This window comes from Mustela erminea, chromosome 10 (genome assembly GCF_009829155.1).
Source record: "Mustela erminea isolate mMusErm1 chromosome 10, mMusErm1.Pri, whole genome shotgun sequence".
Lineage (NCBI taxonomy): Eukaryota > Metazoa > Chordata > Mammalia > Carnivora > Mustelidae > Mustela > Mustela erminea.
Genome location: NC_045623.1, coordinates 2,632,864 through 2,653,125, shown reverse-complemented (window position 1 = coordinate 2,653,125; position 20,262 = coordinate 2,632,864). Strand labels below are relative to the sequence as shown.

General features: G+C 40.6%; 1 protein-coding gene across 1 annotated transcript; it reads left to right on the top strand.

Annotated features, from left to right (window-relative positions):
• The first annotated feature begins 13,832 nt into the window (after positions 1-13,832).
• Positions 13,833-18,596, top strand: TCHHL1 (trichohyalin like 1). The gene is made up of 3 exons (XM_032361630.1): positions 13,833-13,884; positions 15,200-15,355; positions 15,847-18,596. Exons 2-3 carry the CDS (start codon positions 15,218-15,220, stop codon positions 18,415-18,417), a joined length of 2,709 nt encoding a protein of 902 aa, XP_032217521.1. The 5' UTR covers positions 13,833-13,884; positions 15,200-15,217; the 3' UTR covers positions 18,418-18,596.
• Positions 18,597-20,262: the final 1,666 nt, after the last annotated feature.

Below are 20,262 nucleotides of genomic sequence, written 5' to 3'. Positions count from 1 at the left end.
AGAGACAATAAAGCAAAGCTTATAGCTCCAGAGAATCATTCTGATAGAGTAAGGTGACATTTTCTGCAAGGAGCACTGGGCTCTTGCTTACTTTAATGCAAATAGCAGGTACCCACAAAAGACAGAATCTGGGAATCCCCTGATATTACCTTGGAACTTCATCTCTTTCAAATTATTTCTAACTGGAAAAACTCTTTTTCTCTTAAGGCAAGTGTAAACTTTTCCTTACTTAGGAATCTTCACAGAAACCCCAGAAGAGCCTGATTGGCTTTCTCCCAAGATCCTCTCAGTGGCACCATTTCAGAGCCTCCTTATAAATATCAGCCCCAGGATACTCCTGAAATTTACACTCATCATCTAAGCTACAGTTCAACTATAATAAAAACAATCAAAGCCCTTCAGACTTCTTACACACTTTACAAGATGAGAAAAGAGCCAATTTCCAAAGAAGAAAGTATTGTTTCATCACAGTTATAATAACATGTAGTTAGAAAAAAAAAAAAAATGCCAGCCAGTCCATGCCCTATGGCTCTTCTTTTAGTTGCTGGCAAAAGAACATGCTGGCAATCCAACCTTCCTGCTGCACCTGTTAATGTACATGCATGGGCAGAAACTTGAAGCTGTTGGGCAACTGGCTGCTTACCTATAAACTGGGAGCTCTAGTAACATAAACTGGCTCCTCCTGGGGAATGGGGTTTAATACATATAATCTGTGATGGAAAAGCTGGTCTCCATCTTATGGGCTGAATTATGTTCCCCATAGAGGTTCATATGTTGAAGTCCTAACCCTCAGCATATTAAAATGTAGTCATATTTGGAGATGTAGTATTTAAATAGGTAATTAAATTAAAATGAGGTTATTAGGTGGTCCCTAATGCCATACAAATGGTGTCCTTATAAGAAGAGGAAATTTGGACACAGACATGGAGGGAGGGAAGATGATATAAAGACACAGGAAGAAAATGGCCATCTACAAGGCAAAGATAGAGATCCCTGGACAGATCCTTCTCTCATGGCCCTCAGAAGAAACCAACCCTTCCAACATCTTGATCTCACACTTCTAACATCCAGAACTATAAGAAAATTAATTTATGTTGGTTGAAACACCCAGTCCATAACACTTTATACGATAGCTCTGGAAAACTAATACACCATGTAAGGTGAGGTTATGCTGGGAAATATCTGTATTATCATCTGATGATCTTATTTATCCTTTGACATTTTACAAGCAGATCCTGGTTACTCAAAGACACTTTACTAAATCTGCCATAGTTTCTATGGTGCAGTGGAAAGACTGCTACAAGGAATCAGAAATCTGGGATTCATTCATTCATTCATTCAGCAAATATTTATTGAGTCCTTGCTATGTGCAAGGCATTCTAAGGCACTATGCATACAGTAATGAAATAGCCCTTCTCACCCATACCATCATTCACTATCTGTGTATCCTTGTGAAAGTCACAAGCCTTCTGGGCCTCATTTCGTATTATGAACTATGAGGCTGAAATAGCTATCACCAAGGTTATTCCTAGGACTCAAAGAAAAATTAATTCTAACATTCAGTTTGTTCAACTGAAACTCTAAAAGCAACACAAATAATGCCTCACCCCAGCTTCTACCCTGAACTAAGAGGAATCAGGAAAAAGAATTAACTGATGGTAATTATCAGAGCCTACTTCTAACTTCAAAGATCCTACCTTTCTAGCCAATCAGATCTGAAGTTCCTTCCATTTATCTCCCAAATTCTTCTCCAGAGTGGTTTCCTATTATCCCAAGTTTATTCATTAAGGTAGAAGACGCTAAACCTACCTTATTTTATTTTATTTTACTTTTTCAGTGTTCCAAGATTCATTGTTTATGCACCACACCCAGTGCTCCATGCAATACGTGCCCTCCTTAATACCCACCACCAGGATCACCCAACCTCCCACCACCCTCTCTTCCAAAACCCTCAGTGTGTTTCTCGGATTCCACAGTTTCATGGTTCTTCTCCCCTCCAATTTTCCCCAATTCACTTTTCCTTTCCTTCTCCTAATATCCTCCATGTTATTTCTCATGCTCCACAAACAAGCAAAACCCATGATAATTGACTCTCTCTGCTTGACTTATTTCACTCAGCATAATCTATTCAAGTCCCATCCATGTTGATACAAAAGTTGGGTATTCATCCATTCTGAGGGAGGCATAAAACTCCATAGTATATATGGACCACATCTTCCTTATCCATTCGTCCGTTGAAGGGCATCTTGGTTCTTTCCACAGTTTGAGGACTGTGACCATTGCTGCTATGAACACTGGCCTTCTTTTCACTACATCTGTATCTTTGGGGTAAATACTCAGTAGTGTATTTTCAGGGTCATAGGGAAGCTCTATTTTTAATTTCTTAAGGAATCTCCACACTATTTTCCGAAGTGGCTGCACCAACTTGCATTTCCACCAACAGTATAAGAGAGTTCCCCTTTCTCCACATCCTCTCCAACACATGATGTTTACTGTCTTGTTAATTTTGGCCATTCTCACTGGTGTACGATGGTATGTCAAGGTGGTGTTGATTTGAATCTCCATGATGGCTAGTGATGATGAATATTTTTTCACGTGTCTGTTAGCCATTTCTGTCTTCTTTGGAGAACTGTCTGTTCATGTCTTCTGCCCATTTTTTGACATGATTATCTGTTTTTTGAGTGTTGAGTTTAAGGAGTTCTTTATAGATCTTGGATATCAGCCCTTTGTCTGTAGTGCCATCCATGGGTTGCCTCTTTGTTTTGTTGATTGTTTCCTTTGCTATGCAAAAGCTTTTGATCTTGATGAAGTCCCAAAAGTTCATTTTTGCTTTTGTTTCCTTTGCCTTTGGAGACGTGTCTTGAGAGATGTTGCTGTGGCTGATGTCGAAGGGGTTACGGCCTGTGTTCTCCTCTAGGATTTTGAAGGATTCCTGCCTCATAGTGAGGTCTTATATCTATTTTGAGTTATCTTTCTGTATGGTATAAGAGAATGGTTGAGTTTAATTCTTCTACACATAGCTGTCCAACTTCCCCAGCACCGTTGATTGAAGAGACTTTCTTTTTTCCACTGGATATTTTTCCTACTTTGTCAAAGATTAGTTGACCAGAGTTTCAGGTCCATATCTGGGCTCTCTACTCTGTTGACTGGTCTATGTGTCTGTTTTTTTGCCAGTACCACGCTGTCTTGGTGATCACAGCTTTGTACTAAAGCTTGAAATCAGGCAACGTGATGCCCCCAGGTTTGTTTTTCTTTCTTAATATTTCCTTAGCAATTCGGGGTCTTTTCTGGTTCCATACAAATTTTAGGGTTATTTGTTCTGGCATTTTGAAAAATGCCAGTGGAATTCTGATCAGGATGGCATTGAAAGTATAGATTTCTCTGGGCAGTATAGGCATTTTAACAATGTTGATTCTTCTGATCCGTGAGCATGGAAAGCTGTTCCATCTTTTTGTGTCTTCTTCAATTTCTTTCATGAGTGTTCTGTAGTTCCTCAAGTATAGATCCCTTACCTCTTTGGTTAGGTTTATTCCCAAGTATCTTATGGTTCTTGGTGCTATAGTTAAGTGGAATCGATTCTCTAATTTTCCTTTCTGTATTTTCATTGTTCGTGTATAAGAAAGCCACTGATTTCTGTACATTGATTTTGTATCCTGCCACATTACTGAATTGCTGTATGAGTTCTAGTAGTTTGGGGGTAGAGTCTTTTGGGTTCTCCATACAACGTATTATGTCATCTGCGAAGAGAGAGTTTGACTTCTTCATTGCCAATTTGAATAACTTTATTTCTCTTTGTTGTCTGATTGCTGTTGCTAGGACTTCTATTACTATGTTGAACAACAGTGGTGAGAGCTGGCATCCTTGTCGTGTTCCTGATCTCAAGGCAAAGGCTGTCAGCTTTTCCCCATTGAGGATGATATTCCCTGTGGGTTTTTCATAGATAGATTTTATGAGGTTGAGGAATGTTCCCTCTATCCCTACACTTTGAATCGTTTTAATCAGGAACAGATGCTGTATCGTGTCAAATGATTTTTCTGTATCAATTGAGAGGACCATGTGGTTCTTCTCTCTTCTCTTATTGATTTGTTCTATCACATTGATTGATTTGCAAATGTTGAACCATACTTGCAACCCAGGGATAAATCCCACCTGGTCTTGGCAGATAAATCTTTTTAGTGTACTGTTGGACCCTATTAGCTAGGATTTTGTTGAGAATCTTGGCATCCATATTCATCAGGGATATTAGTCTGAAATTCTACTTTTTTGTGGGGTCTTTGCCTGGTTTGGGGATCAGGGTAATGCTGCCTTCATAAAGAGTCTGGAAGCTTTCCTTCTGCTTCAGTTTTTTGAAACAGCTTCAGAAGAATGGGTATTATTTTTTCTTTGAAAGTTTGGTAGAATTCCTCAGGGAATCTGGCAGGTCCTAAGCTCTTGTTTTTTAGGCGGCTTTTGATCACTGCTTCAATCTCATTACTAGGTATCAGTCTATTCAGGTTGTCAATTTCTTCCTGATTCAGTTTTGGAAGTTTATAGTTTTCCAGGAATGCATCCATTTCATCTAGGTTGCTTAACTTATTAGCATGATAATAATTTCTGATGATTATTTCTATTTCCTTGGTGTTAGTTGTGATCTCTCCCTTTTCATTCATAAGTTTATTAATTTGGGCCTACTGTCTTTTCTTTTGGATTAGTTTGCCAATGGTTTATTGATCTTACTGATTCTTTCAAAGAACCAGCTTCTAGTTTCGTTGATGCATTCTACTGTATATCTAGTTTCTATCTCATTGATCTCTGCTCTCATCTTGATTATTTCCCTTCTTGTGTGTGCGATTGACTTAATTTGTTGGTGATTCTCCAGTTCTTTAAGGTGTAAAGACATCTGGTGTATTTTGGATTTTTCAGTGTTTTTGAGGGAGGCTTGGATGGCTATGTATTTCCCCCTTAGAACCACCTTTGCTGTATCCCACAGGTTTGGGACCTAAGTGTCTTCATTCTCATTGGTTTCCATGAATTGTTTAAGTTCTTCTTTGACTTCCTGGTTGATCCAAGCATTCTTTATTTTTTTTTTATTTTATTGGTGAGAGAGTTTCTTTTTTTTTTAAATTAATTTATTTATTTTCAGAAGAACAGTATTCATTATTTTTTCACCACACCCAGTGCTCCATGCAATCCATGCCCTCTATAATACCCACCACCTGGTACCCCAACCTCCCACCCCACCGCCATTTCAAACACCTCAGATTGTTTTTCAGAGTCCATAGTCTCTCATGATTCACCTCCCCTTCTAATTTACCCCAACTCCCTTCTCCTCTCTAACACCCCTTGTCCTCCATGATATTTGTTATGTTCCACAAATAAGTGAAACCATATGATAATTGACTGTCTCTGCTTGACAAGCATTCTTAAACAAGGTAGTCTTTAGCTTCCAGGCGTTTGAATTCCTTCTGAACTTTTTCTTGTGGTTGAGCTCCAGTTTCAAAGCACTGTGATCTGAGAATATGCAGTGAATAATCTCAATATTTTGGTATCAGTTGAGTCCTGATTTGTGACCCAGTATGTGGTCTATTCTGGAGAAAGTTCCATGTGCACATGAGAAGAATGAGTATTCTGTTGTTTTAGGTGGAATGTTCTGTATATATCTATGAGGTCTATCTGGTCCAATGTGTCATTCAATGTTTTTGTTTCTTTATTGATTTTCTGCTTGGATGATCTGTCTATTACTGAAAGTGGCGTGTTAAGATCCCCTACTATTAATGTATTCATATCAATATGACTCTTTATTTTGATTAACAGTTGTCTTATGTAGTTGGCTGCTCCCATATTGGAGGCATAAATATTTACAAGTGTTAGATCTTCTTGGTGGATAGTCCCTTTAAGAATGATGTAGTGTCCTTCTGTATCTCTGACTACAGTTTTTAGTTTAAAATCTAATTTATCTGATAAGAAAATCACTACCCAGCCTTCTTTTGAGGCCCATTGGCATGAAAGATGCTTCTCCATCCCTTCACTTTCAGTCTGGATATACCCTTAGGTTCAAAATGGGTCTCTTGTAGACAACATATGGATGGGTCCTGTCGTTTTATCCAATCTGCAACCCTGTGCCGTTTTATGGGTGCATTTAGGCCATTCACGTTGAGAATCATTTTTGAGAGATATATTTTTATTGACATCATGTTACCTGTGAAGTCCTTGTTTCTATAGATTGTCTCTGTAAATTTCTGTTCAATGATATTCTTGGGTTTTTTCCTCTTTCATAGAGCCCCCCCTTAATATTTCTTATAGTGCTGTCTTGGTGGTCACATACTCTTTTAAACCTTGCTGATCCTGGAAAGTCTTTATCTCTCCATCCATTTTGAATATCAGTCTTGCTGGATTAAGTATTCTTGGCTGCATGTTCTTTTCATTTAGTGCCCTGAATACACCTTGCCAGCCCTTTCTGGCTTGCCAGGTTTCTGTGGACAGGTCTGATGTTATTCTGATGTTATTCCTCTGTACATAAAGAATCTCTTCCCCCTAGCTGCTTTCAAAAGCTCCTGTCCAAAATTATGATTCATCATTTTCACAATCAGGTGTCTCGAGGTCTTTCTAGATTTGTGATCTTGGGGGGAGACCTTTCTGCCTCTAGGTCACAAATGCTGGTTCCATTCCCATTTCCCAAAATTTTCATGGCGAATTTGTTCAACTATTTCCTCTAGTCTTCTTCTTTCTCCGCCCACTCTGTGATTCCAATAATTCAGACGTTGGAATGTTTCATGGCATCATTTATTTCCCTAATTCTGTTTTCATGGCCTCTAAGCTATTTGTTTCAGGCCTCCTCCTGATCCTTTTTCTCTATCAGTTTGTCCTCTAGATCACTAATTCTATCTTCTGCCTCATTTACCCTAGCAGTTAGAGAATTTAGATTAGATTGGAACTCATTGATAGCATTGTTAACATCTTCCCTGGTGGTTTTCACCTCTGCCCTAATCAATTCGATTTTGTCATTAATGGCTTTCTCCATCCTAGCCATTGCCTGGATAATTGTTAGCCTGAATTCCCTTTCGGACCTACTGTTTATGTCCACATCCAATAGCTCTGATGGAGAGGGCACAGTCTCTGAATTTTTCCTCTGATGGGCATTCTTGCTCCTAGTCATTTTGGTGAGAGATGGCTGAGGGGATGTGTAGCTGAATATATCAACCATGGTCCAGGCAAGGTGCACCCAGGAACACTTCTGAGCAATTGGGAGTCCCCATCAAAAAGAAAGAAAAAAGAAAAAAAGAGAGAAAGGGAGAGACAGGAAAAAACAAAAGAGAAGACCCAGCCTGAATGGGCCCCAAAGGTAAGACTTATAAAGTATACAAACAAAAACAGACAAACAAAAAGACCGACAAAAGTAAATGACAAGAAAAAAAAAAAAAAAGAAGAAGATGAATCCAGCCCAAATGAACCATAAGCATAAGATTTATATACGATCAGAATAAAAACAAATACACAGAAACACTGACAGAAGAAGAAGATGGAAGGGTGGTTGTAAATTCTCAGTGTGGGCGAGGTAGGTTATTTTTATTCTTCCTGGGTTTACCTTGATACCTTTGTTAAAGGACTCAACTTTCCTGATATAAAGGGGGATTAAAACTGGTTTATATATAGGTTTAGAAATGACAGGGAAAAGAGGATTGATTACCTTGAAGTTTATCTCCATATGAATATTTAAAAAAAGAGAAAAGCAAATGAAAAACACAGATATATGTATCAAAAAAGTTCGAGTTAAAAGGTTATTATGGAATTTGTTGTACTGAACCTCTCATTATGATGGTAAATAGGTTAAAAACATATAAAAAATCAAAAAGAACAAGAATAGTGGGAACAAGTTAAAAATAAAAGTTGTATCTATGAAGTATACAGGATTTAGGGCAATACCGGGAGCTTAATATCTTCTTTTTCTCTGATATTGTGCTTTTACAGTTTTATGTGGACCCTGTGGTGACTGTCCTCTTGTTTTGTTTTGTTTTACTTTGTTTTGGCTGGCTTTCTGGAGGAGGGGCCTGCCCTGTGGATTTTCAGGCAGTCTTGCCCTCCTCAAAGGTCTGGGCTCTGAGGAAATGGGCTTTTCAGGCTTTTGTTCTCTGGAGGCTTTTTTGTTTGTTTCTTTCTTTTCTTTTTTGTTCTCTAGAGGATTTTTTTTTTTCCTTTTCTTTTCTTTTTCCTCCCCTTGGCAGCTTTTGGAGGTTCTTCGGTTCTTCAGAGGTTTAGAGGAAAGCAAACTGCACCCAGACCTTTGTCTCAGAGAGAAGCCTCAGTCTGTTCCCTTCTGGGTGCTCCAGAGCACATAAACTCCCCCTCTGTCACCTCCCAGAGCATGACCCCCGCCACAGTCTCAGGGGTAGCAGGAGCTCCTGCTTGTGCCCTGCTGCTACCAAAACCACGAGAGGTACTAGTTCAGAGAGTTGGCTTCCTTGGCTGCCTCTGCCACAGCTGTCTGGGCAGGTCTAGACCCCTGGAGAGGTCCCAACTGGAGATAGCACGCTGATATTTTCACACTGGCTGGCAAGGGTTGGGAGTGTTCAGACTCTCGCTGGTCCTAGAGAGCACCAGCTCTCACCCTCACAGACCTCTCTCAGGGGAGAGCATGGAGGGCGACTCAGACCCTGGTCACAGGGCACAAGTGCAGAGTGCAACAGGCTGTGATTCTAGAGAGTGCCAGCTGGCATCCACACCAGACTCTCTCACATACCACCACCTCTCATGGGTGCCCCAGCGGCTCAAGGACCAAGACCCAACTTCTTCACTGCACTCTCTCTGGCACAGTGCCTGTTGTGGCTGTCCTGGGTCTGTGGGCTTAAGCCCGCGTCCCTAACCGCCCAATTCCACCAACTTCCCCTTAAGATCTTTTGCTCTTTTTGAGTGCATTTAACCAGACTCCAAGTTAATGCTGGTCCCCAAACACAGGGCACTCTCATATTGGGGCATTACTTTCCAATCACTCTCTTCTGGTGGCTCCCTCCCCCTTTTGTTTATCTTCCAATATCAGTCCGATGTTCCCACTCCGCTTTACCTGTCCACTGGAGTCTTTTGCCCCAGTAGAGATCCAGAAGTGTATAATTCTAATCTCAGGCTGATTTCATGAATGATCAGAGTGCTTTGGTAGATAATCAGCTCACTTTAGGGGACCGGTTAAAACAACACCTCGTACTTCTCCACCATCCTGCCCCCCCAAACCCAAGTTTTCTTTTGTAATTCTATTGTTCTTTTTTTATTTCATTTATTTATTTCACTTCATTTTTTTATTTAATTTAATCTAAAAATACTATTTTATTCTCTGATTTTTGTTCTCTGGTCTTGCCTCAATTAATCTCTTTGGAGTATATTTGAGGGTTGTTTTTGTTTTTGGGTTTTTTTCATTTCTCTTCTGCTTCCTGAACTATATCTATTTCCTCTGGGTTCAGTTTGTCTGTTTATCTTGTGGGTTTTGGTGTTGTTTTTTTTTTTTTTCATGCTGCTGATTTACTGATATGCCTAAATATTCTAGGTTGCCCCTTTATACCAATTTAAAGATCTGAGTTTCTTCTGATTTGAATAAATAGGTCTGTTTTCACACCAATTCTCTTACCTAGACGGGAACTTGCAGCAGGCTGGATGAGAAACCTGTCAATTTGCAGAGAAATGGCTGTCAGGATGCAGACCTGCCCTTTCCCCATGCCCCACTAATTTCATATGGAGAGGGTTTTCCTAGAGTATTAATATCTATACTAAATGCCTTAGCTTTCAGTCCATCTATTGGTCAGCAAATATGACAGAGCACCTACTGTAGTCCAGATACACATACAGCTTCTGAGGATAATATGGAAAATAAGATACAGAGTCCTGCCCTCAAGAAGTTTACACTTAACCATTTCTAGGACTTTTGTTCAATCTCTTTAGGGAAGAGCCATTTGGGGATTTACTAAGAAGGTTAGGCAGTATATGCTCAGATGTCTATGTTCCATGCTCTAAAGTGGAGGAGGGATATGGGTATGGCCACTGAGACAGAAGTTCCTCACATAAACTCTCAATTACTTTCCCTGTTTAAAGCCTCACTTCCTACTCCCACCTCCATTGTACCTGCTAATTCTGAGTCCAGAGCTTCTCCAGGTTTTGATGGCTGGACCCGCCCTCACCTTTGCCCCTCCTTCATAACATATTCAGCACTGTGCCTTTCTCCACCTGTTTTAATTGAAATGTTCTATGAACATTCAATCCTCCACTTTTCAACTTCCATAAATTTCCTAAATCTAAGCTATAATCTCCAGTTCTGCTTATAATTTTTATTTATTTTTTTCTTCCTGTATATTTTTATTTTAGAAGATTCCCGGAGAGACATAAGGATATACATTTTCTCAGTCTACCATCATCCTGAACACTTTTACAATAAGAAAAAAAGATAATGAAATTATAAATATAAACTAAAGTCTTCTTTTTTGCTTGCCACATATTCCAGTATTACAGAGTTTCATTAAAAATTGCTTTATTGGGCGTCTGGGTGGCTCATTCACTAAGCATCTGCCTTGGCTCAGGTCATGATCCCAGGGTCCTGGGACTGAGACCCACATCAGGCTCCCTGCTCAGCGGGAAGCCTGCTTCTCCCTCTCCCATTCCCCCTGTTTGTGTTCCCTCTCTCTGTGTGTCTCTCTCTGTCAATTAAATAAAATCTTTAAATAATAATAATAATGATAAATTGCTTTAATAGCAGAGCGCCCGTGTGGCTCCCTCAGTTAAGCGTAGGATTTAATTTCAGCTCAGATCGTGATCTCTGGTCATGAGAGCTAGCTCCATATCTGGGCTCCACACTCAGTGCAGAGTTGGCTTCTCTCTCTCACTCCTTCTCTGCCCCTGCCCCACTCACACATAGCTCTCTCTCTCATAAATACATAAATATTTTTAAAAGTTGCTTTATTAACCATCTCTTCCAAAGTAGCCATCATATCGGTTTTATTTGAAGCTTCATGGAAGACTTCAGTTGTGACCTTTGAAAGTAAGAGGCTCTTAAACATAGTTTTATGTTTAAATATGTTTCTATTTATTTGTGTATATAGGTATGTATTCATTCGTTTATTTAAGAGAGACAGAGAGATAGCATGCATGTGAGGGGGGAGGGGCAGAGAGAGACTCTCAAGCAGACTCCCGCTAAGCTGAGACTGCATTCCAGGGCCCTGAGATCATTACCAGCCTAAAATTAAGAGTTCAGCACTATTGCTCCTCAGCCTTTTTGGCTAAGATCAAGTGAAGAGTCCAGGGCTTAACAGAATGAGCCACCCAGGCACCCCAGACATAGTTCTTTATTAATCAATTTCTTTTGACTCTGTCTCTCTCCCTTTCTTCATTATCCCTATGCAAAATTAGAAGGGACAGGGCATGTTGAAAGGACTATTGGAGATAATCTTTTTTTCTAAGATTTTTTATGTATTTATTTGACAGACAGAGATCACAAGTAGGCAGAGAGGCAGGGAGAAAGAGAGGAAGGAAAGCAGGCTCCCTGCTAAGCAGAGAGCCCAACTCGGGACTCAATCCCAGGACCCCAGGATCATGACCTGAGCCGAAGACAGAGGCTTTAACCCATTGAGCCACCCAGGCTCCCTAGAGATATCTTTTTAAAAGAAGAAAGGGCAGCCCAGGTCTTTTCCTTGGTAATAGAATTGTTTGTAGTTTATTGCATAGTAGTCTAAAGAATTTTTTTAAACAAAAAATCATTCTTATCCTCTTCCCATTTCTCTCCTGCTTCTGGCATCCCTTAAGTCACCACCCACCCAGAAGCATGGGTATTAATAAATGGTCTTAAGTAAGCGCTGAAAAAATAAGAATGCCTGTAAAAGAGCTTTAATTGTTCAAGATACAACCCTGACCTTCTAAATAGAAAATATAAGCTAAAAACATAGACATTTAGGATTGAAAGAGTTCAATGTTCTTCCCTGTAAGCCGCTCCGGCCTTGCCACATGCTGTGGCAGTACTCCCCCATTACCTAGCCAATGGATTGTGATTCAGCCTCTATTTGACAGTTCCAGGAACAGGGATCTGGTTACCTTAAGAACAGTCTACATCATTGACAGACAACACTGTTCCTTAAAGAGTTCTTAATAAAAACTAAAGACTTCTTTTTAGAAATTGTCAATCACTGATTCTAGCTCTATTCTCTGGCATTACACAGAATAAGGAATTCAACCTAATAGAGATACCATGAGCTCAGAGATATTCTTGAGGCATTTCAATTCTAAATCCAGGCTTTCTGTTTACTAGGCACATGGCCACAGTGCCCAGTAAGAGCCTTAACTTCTTTATTTATTAAGAGAGGATAATAACTACCTAAAAGGTCTATGAGGATTAAGTTAAGAACGCCCATGTGAAGTACCTGACCTGTCTTAAGTGTTCAATGAATATAAGCTCCTTTCTCTTCCGATCCCATTCCTTATCCCCATGAAAACCCTTCAAACATTTCAAAACAGCTGTTATGTTTCCCCTACGTCTTTCTTTCCACTCCAACCTTGAAAATACTGTTTACTTCAGCCATTTCTCATGAAACTGTCCTGTAACCTCCAAAACAGGGAGACAGAATTTGCTCAACTTTAAACACCCCAGTGCCTGGCATAGTGCCTGGAAAATAGTAGGTACTCAGGAGATTTTGACTGATCAGAATTAAGATGACCTTCACATGCCAATCCCAATTCTCAGGAAGAGGCTTCTGCATTTTAGGACAGTACTGAGAAAATTTTTTACAGGTGGGAACTATCAACATAGATTCCCCACCCCCACCCCAACACTCAGTTCCACTGTACTTGTACTTGCTTTGGTTATCAGGAGGAACAAAGCAAGGTTTTGCTCGATATCAATGCTGCCCTTAGCCTCAGTCTTCTTGTAAAATTACCCCCCTCTGCATCCCTCCATGCTATTGGTCTTGGCCTTTAATAGTTGTTTTCATGGGTCTGTTTCTTACATGCTTTTATAAGCAGGCAAGAATGTTTTAAAACTTACCCTGTTCTCTTTTTAAATATCTAATAAAACAACTAATCTAATTCTCTGATTAATTAAATATTATCTGCAAAAAAGGACAGGGATCTATATGGCAATAAAAACATTTACCAGTTCAGCATCTCAGACTCTCTCCTACCTGTCCTCAGATTGGTAATTTCTAGGTCTCCCTCTCCCCTTTACATAAAGAACACCGGGATATGGCTGCCCATTTCTAAGCTCCTTGGATTACAAAAGTACCTTTAAAGAGCAGATATCAATCACTTTAAAAAAAAAAAAAATAGCACATTCTAGGTAAGCAAAGTTCATACCCAGCAAGAATTTTTTTTTTCTAACTCTGCCTCAGGGCAAGGAGAGCAGAGCATTGAAACACCTGAATCAACTGGTATCTCCACTCTTGTCACATGGCTCAATGGTGCCTCTATTTTTAAACACATGATTGACACCCATCTGTCCAGCTGGGTCAAATACAGTCCATCCTGTGGGCAGAGGAAGGAATCAGATGACTTCTGAGGTCTCTGCCAGCCCTATGATTTGTCAAACAGAAATGTAGTTGTGTCCTTAGGTTGAAAAAAAAAAAAAAGCCAACACCACCCCAAAGATCATTCAAAACTATAACCTGCAAGTCAGCAAATGAAAAAAAATATCCCCTCTCCTTCCTTTGGATGAGTCTGAAACCAAGACTTAACTGAAGCTGCCTAAAAAAGGAAACAAAAATAAGAGAAGCTGAGAGTAGACAAAGAGAGGAGACAGGGTTTGCTTGTGATGAATCAGGGCATTAGACCTGGAGGGTGTCTCCTTCCTAACTGTGCAATTAGGGACTCAATAAAAGGTTTCAGTACCTGCTGTCAGCTCACAGCCTGCTGCCCATTTTATTCTCCTTGCTCTCATTTGTGAACAAGGTAAGTCTCATAGGCCATATGCTTGAACATACTTGGGATCTTGGTTGCTGCTCTGCTTATATGTGAGATTGTGTAAGGATTCCAGAGGGGACATACCCCAAGTCTAATTTGACCACTATTAATCCCGCTAAACTGAGAGCTCCGGCCCCCCAGATACATTCTTTGCTTTGGAACTTCTTTAATCATTGTCTTTTTTTCAAAATATAAACTGGAACACCTGGGTGGCTCAGTTGGTTAAGCAACTGCCTTCAGCTCAGGTCATGATCCCAAGGTCCTGGGATCGAGTCCCGCATCAGGCTCCCTGCTCAGTGGGGAGCCTGCTTCTCCCTCTCCCTCTGATGTTCTGCCTGCTTGTGCTCTCTTGCTCTCTCTGTCAAATAAATAAATAAAATCTTTAAAAAAATAATAATAAACTATATGACATAGGCATGAATACTATTTAACAAGACATGGGACTCAGAGCTATTCTAAAATGAAAATACAGAGTCATTTAAATGATGGGTAATGACTGAGGGGTCGAGATTCTATTTGTTTTACCAGTGGGTTCACTGAGCCATGTCTTTTTGGTAAAAACATGTTGCTTCAGGGGTACCTGGGTGGCTCAGTGGATTAAGCCTCTGCCTTTGGCTCAGGTCATGATCTCAGGGTCCTGGAATTGAGCCCCACATCAGGCTCTCTGCTCAACAGGGAGCCTGTTTCCCCCTCTCTCTCTGCCTGCCTCTCTTCCTACTTGTGATCTCTTTCTCTGTCAAATATGTAAATAAAATCTTTAAAAGTAAATAAATAATAAAAACATGTTGATTCAGCCTGCATATATAGGGATTGATTTTCTTGGCATTACTTCTCTTTTCTCCAGAAGCTTTACTAACTGTAAAAATTATACTTTCTTAAGAAGAGGAGTTAGACTGACCCAAGGTAGGAGAAAATGGGTAGACACTCTCAGTTAAGGCTGGAAGGATTGGTCCCATTCTGTTGACATCATTCGTGCATTTTAGTACTTATATTTGTGCTCTTTTTCCAATTCTTTTTGCAATAAAGCTTTCTCTGAAGACACGAGTGTCACTGTTTTCCACAGGATGGGATGAAGTGTCCCTTCTATACCCACCTGTGCCAGATCTGATCTCACCGACATTATCTGGTACAAAACTAAATCACTGTAATGCAGATACAATATCTTAACAGAGATAGATAGATAGACAGAACAGAACAGATGATGGCAGTGGAACTGTGGGAGAGACAGAAAAAGGATGACCTAGGTATCTCCTTCCTGAAGGTGTTTTCCTAGGAAATAAGATTTGTTTATTCTTTCTCACAGTCTACTGAGTTGGGAAAGATGGCTCGGCTCCTAAAAGATGTCCTCTGTGTAATCAAGACATTCCACAAGTATGCCCAGGAGGATGGTGACAAGGCAACATTGACCTGCACAGAGTTGAAACTGCTCATCCAGGGCGAGTTTGGGGACATTCTTCAGGTAAGGTATTCAGAGAGTTGTGGAAATTCTCCCCCACTTACCCTTTCTCCATAATCTATGCAAGATGGGCATAGGTGATCCCTGCCTATTTTACATTTGGCTATCAACTCTTGGCACTCACTGGTTTTGAACAACTTTTTTCAGTCTCAGCTCCTTACTCTGTGCAATTGCTTAATGAGTCTTACAAAGGAAAATAAGGTTTTCCTCACTGGGGCTATGCTTCAGCAAAGTAGGTTCTGAGAGGAGTCATGAGCCAGTATATATGGAAATACAACTCACAGTGATGTAAAAACTCCTTCTTAGCATAGCTTTCTGATGAAAAATGGCATCCAGAATCAACAATTTCTTCCTATTTGGGAAATTTCACTAGTTCCTGAGGAATAAGATTAAAAAAAAAAAAAAAAAAAAAGAGGATTCTTTGGATATATGCAGCCACTCAGGGTGCTTAACCACATATAAATAGCCTGATTTCTCACTGTGTTTTCATGCAGCCACGTGTCATTCATGCTGTGGAGAGAAACTTGAACCTTCTGGATACTGACAGCAGTGGCACCATCAGTTTTGATGAATTTGTTCTTGCAATCTTCAACTTGTTGAACCTCTCCTATCTTGATATACAATCATTACTAAAATCAGAACCAAGACAAGTGTCTAATCTAGAGGAGAAACCTGATGATATGGATCTTCAGGTGACCAGTGGCACTGGCCAGTGGACAGAGCAAATGCCACCAACTCAAGACAGAGCTGTACCTCCTTCAGGAATGACATCATCAGCTCAGTTCAACCCTACAGAAAGGGGAGCAGTTGGACACAATGGGGTTGAAAACACCAAGACTTGCAAACTGCCAGTGGAAGAACCTGGGCACAATGACCCTAAGAACCAACACCTGGAAGGAGATCAACAGAGCCAGGAGGTGGCCCAAGATGTGTCAGCAACAGGAGACAATGGGGCTCAACTTGAGACAAATAAGACAACAGCAGAATCAGAACAGACTGACAGTCCCACAAAGCAGGAGGAACAGGATAAGGAGAGTCCCATGGAGGGAGATAAACCAGTCAGGAAGCAAAGTATCACTAAGACAAGGGATCAATGTGGAGAACAGAAAGGGAACCTAAGAACACAAAGTTCTCCACCAGAAAAAACAACACAGAGGCCTTCCAAAGATCAGGAAGTTACAACAGAAAAGGGTGTTAAGGAACATTCTAAAACACAAGAACTATCACTTCCAGGAAATTATGAGCCCAATTCAGAACCTGCTGACCTGCCAAAACAAGCTGCTGCCCAGAAACCATTGCAGACAGAGAAACTAACTGATCCTGAGGATGATGATAGAACATCCGTGACCCAAGGACAAGGAGAGGATGCCGACAGGACACCACCTGAGACAAAGAATCCAGCTGAACCTGGGGGTGATGGCAGAGCATCTGAGACCCAAGAACCAACAGCACAAGAAAAAGAACAAGAAACAAAGGACCTGCCTGTCCAAGGTAATAACAGAAATGTTTCAGAAACACCTGATGTTAGGGCTATAAGGAAAGAGAGGAGAGGCCCTGAGGTCCATGGAACAGCAGAACAGGAAGAAAATGAGATAGAAATTCAGCTACTAACCCTGGAAGACCAACGACAGGATGGAAAGTATCAGGAACTCCAAAAGTCATCAAAAAAAAGGGATGCTAAAGCAGGTTCTAAAACACAAGAGTCGAGCTCAGAAGGAGGAGATCAGAACCATCCGGAAATTGAAAGAATAGTCACCCCAGAAGAAGAGGCAAGACATGCTGAGGAAGGCACAGCAAAAGCACTTATGAGTAGCAAAAATGTCCCTGCAGCAGAAGGGACATCAGGAGCAAGAGAAAGAACACAGGAATTAGCACCACTCAAGAACCAGTCTGGAGACGAAAATAAGAGGGTCACCAAGACTCATGACAAGCCAGTCACGGATGATGATGGTTACCAGGAAGAGGATCCCGAGCCCACAGTCACACAGAATAATGAGGGTTCTTCTGAAATTCCCAACAGCCTGACTCCAGAGGATGGTGATAACAGCTCAGAGACAAATGACCTCCCTGTGCAAGGGGATTCCCAGAATCAAGGAGACCCTCTCAGAGAGTCTGTGGAAAGAAGTCACAATGGTAACCCAGACACTGAGAAACAGGTAGCACTGGGTGAGGAAAGCAGAACTGTGGAGGATGTGGTGCTAGCAGTCAGAGTTGAAGAACAGGATAAGCAGCTCACTGAGGAACCAGAATGGGCTACCAGAGAAGAGCACAGAAGTCTGGGCTCAGGGACAAAAGGCCCAGGTCCAGCTATGTACCCCAATGGACATCCAGAGGCACAGGAATCCACAACAAGAGGTAAAGACAGAAAGTCCCTGGAGGCAGACTTCACTGACCAGTTTTCCATAAAGCAGCTTCCAGCAAAGGAAGACAGCAGAAGAAAGCTAAAGGTCCAAGGCCCAAGTACCAAAGGAGAAGAAGGTAGGACACCAGAGACCCAGGACGCTCCAGTAAAAAATCTAGATGAGGACAATTCAGCATCCCCCAAAACACACCTTGAAAGAGAGGAACCTGCAATATTGGAAGAGGATGAAACCCCCCAAGAGTTGGCAGAAGCCAATGACCAACAAAATCCAGCCACGAAAAGATATGATGTTTCAGTCCCCCAGACCAGACTTGAAGAGACGATGCATAAGAACCAAGAACCTGGTTTTGTAGAGAGAGGTACTGTCTATTCCAGTCCTCTGTACCAGTACCTGAAAGAGAAGATGCTGCAACAGAAGGAAATGACCCAAATGGAGCAGCAAAATCAAGCTCAGACAGCTAGGTCATCAAGCCCAGAGCTCCTCAACAACCAGTCAAGTGCACCCCTCACCAATGAGATCTCAGATTGTCCTATCATCTTCAGTGACAGCCAAGCATTACATTACACCAAGGAATGTCTCCCTGATGCAGATCCTGCTGATGCACAGCAAACATCAGCTTCCCTAGCCTCAGAAGATAAGCAAAGCTACCCTCAGGAAAAGAAACCAGTACTACAAAAGGAAGCAAGCACCAAAGAACAATGAATCATTATGATCCCAGGAGAAGTTCCTAGGAACTTCTTAACATCTCAACGTCCCAGACTTCTTCCCTCCCTGTCACCCTCAACACTCACAAGCACACATTCAGATGCAAATTGATAATCCTTTAAATTCCAGATCTAGGGACCTGTGGGTGGCTCAGTCTGTTAAGCATCTGCCTTCCACTCAGGTCAGGACCCCAGGGTCCTGGGACAGAGCCCAGGACTCCCTGCTCAGCCCTGACCCCTCCCTCTCCCTCTGCCCTTACCCCTCCCCCTGTTCCTGCTTGTGTGCTTTCTCCCCTCTTTCTGAAATAAAATCTTTTAAAAAATTTAAATTCCCGGGATGCCTGGGTGGCTCAGTTGGTTGGACGACTGCCTTCGGCTCAGGTCATGATCCCGGAGTCCCAGGATTGAATCCCACATCAGGCTCCCAGCTCCATGGGGAGTCTGCTTCTCCCTCTGACCTCCTCGCTCATGCTCTCTCTCACTGTCTCTCTCTCTCAAATAAATAAATAAAATCTTTAAAAAAAAAATTTAAATTCCCTTCCTAGATTTCTACAAAAGCAAATAAGAAAGTATTAATGGATCTTCTCATGAGACAGTTTTTCACAATTTACCTGTTACTAAAAATAGAAAATTTCCTTTCATATCTTTAACAGATGCCAATTTCTTTAATTGATTTGTTGGCTTCTTATAAGATGGCAATAGTGAGTATGAGACTCTGCAATACCACCTTATAATCATAAAATGTAATTAATTCATAGATGCAGATTATTCTGCTTCATGACATACCCTAACAGAGTTCAAGTTTATCCTAAAATTTATCCTTCAAGATAATCTCCGATATCACCATAATTCAAAATAATTATGACTTTCTAGCCCCCAATCTGAATAGATTCATGACTTTTTCTTAATGTCCAGGCGCAACTTAATCTATGCCATAGATTCGTTCATTTGTTCGTTTATTCATTCAGCAAAATTCTATTAAATCTCACTCCTTACACAGTGTTTTCAGAGTTTCTGGCTCAATTAAGCAATCAGAATATAAATCTAATGTATGCTTGATTCCATCAGAAGATCTTACGATCTACTAAGTCTACGAAATGTTTACTAATATGGTTTGCTGACAGCATTGTATCAAAAGTAGGAAATAAAAAACTTCATGATTAATATCTTTTATTAGTTCTTTTTGTTCCCTTTTATTCTCTACCTAGCCTTGGAAACACTGATCAGAAACAAAAACAATCTTAGATGATTTGTGGTTATTTTTAAAGACTGTAATTAGGGGCGCCTACGTGGCACAGTCCATTAAGCAGTGCACTTTTGGTTTTGGCTCAGGTCCTGATCTCAGGGTTGTACGAGCAAGCCCCACATGGGGATCTGTGCTGAGTGTGAAGTCTGCCTAAAGTTTCTCCCTCCCTTTCCCTCCAGCCCTCCCCCTGCACGCTCTCTGAAATAAATAAATAAATCTTTAAGTAAATAAATAAATAAACAAAGGATGATTCCTCAGAGCTAATAATATCCCAGAAAAGGAATAAAATAGATATCATAAAAATGTTTCCTGAAATCAAAATGCCCCATCTCCCATTGCATCCTGCCTTTGAGATTCAATATTCTTCCACTTCATCTCATACTTCTTCTAGAATCTAAAATTCCCCTTCATATCCTCCCCCTCCAACATTTTCAGCTCTTTTTATTCTACTTTTTTCATTTTTTTTCTTTTTTATTCATTCTACTTTCAAACATGAATGAATATCCTTATTTAAATATATATGTGTATATCTATACATAGATATGTATAGATATACATATATATGTATATATGTATATATATGTATATATGTATGTA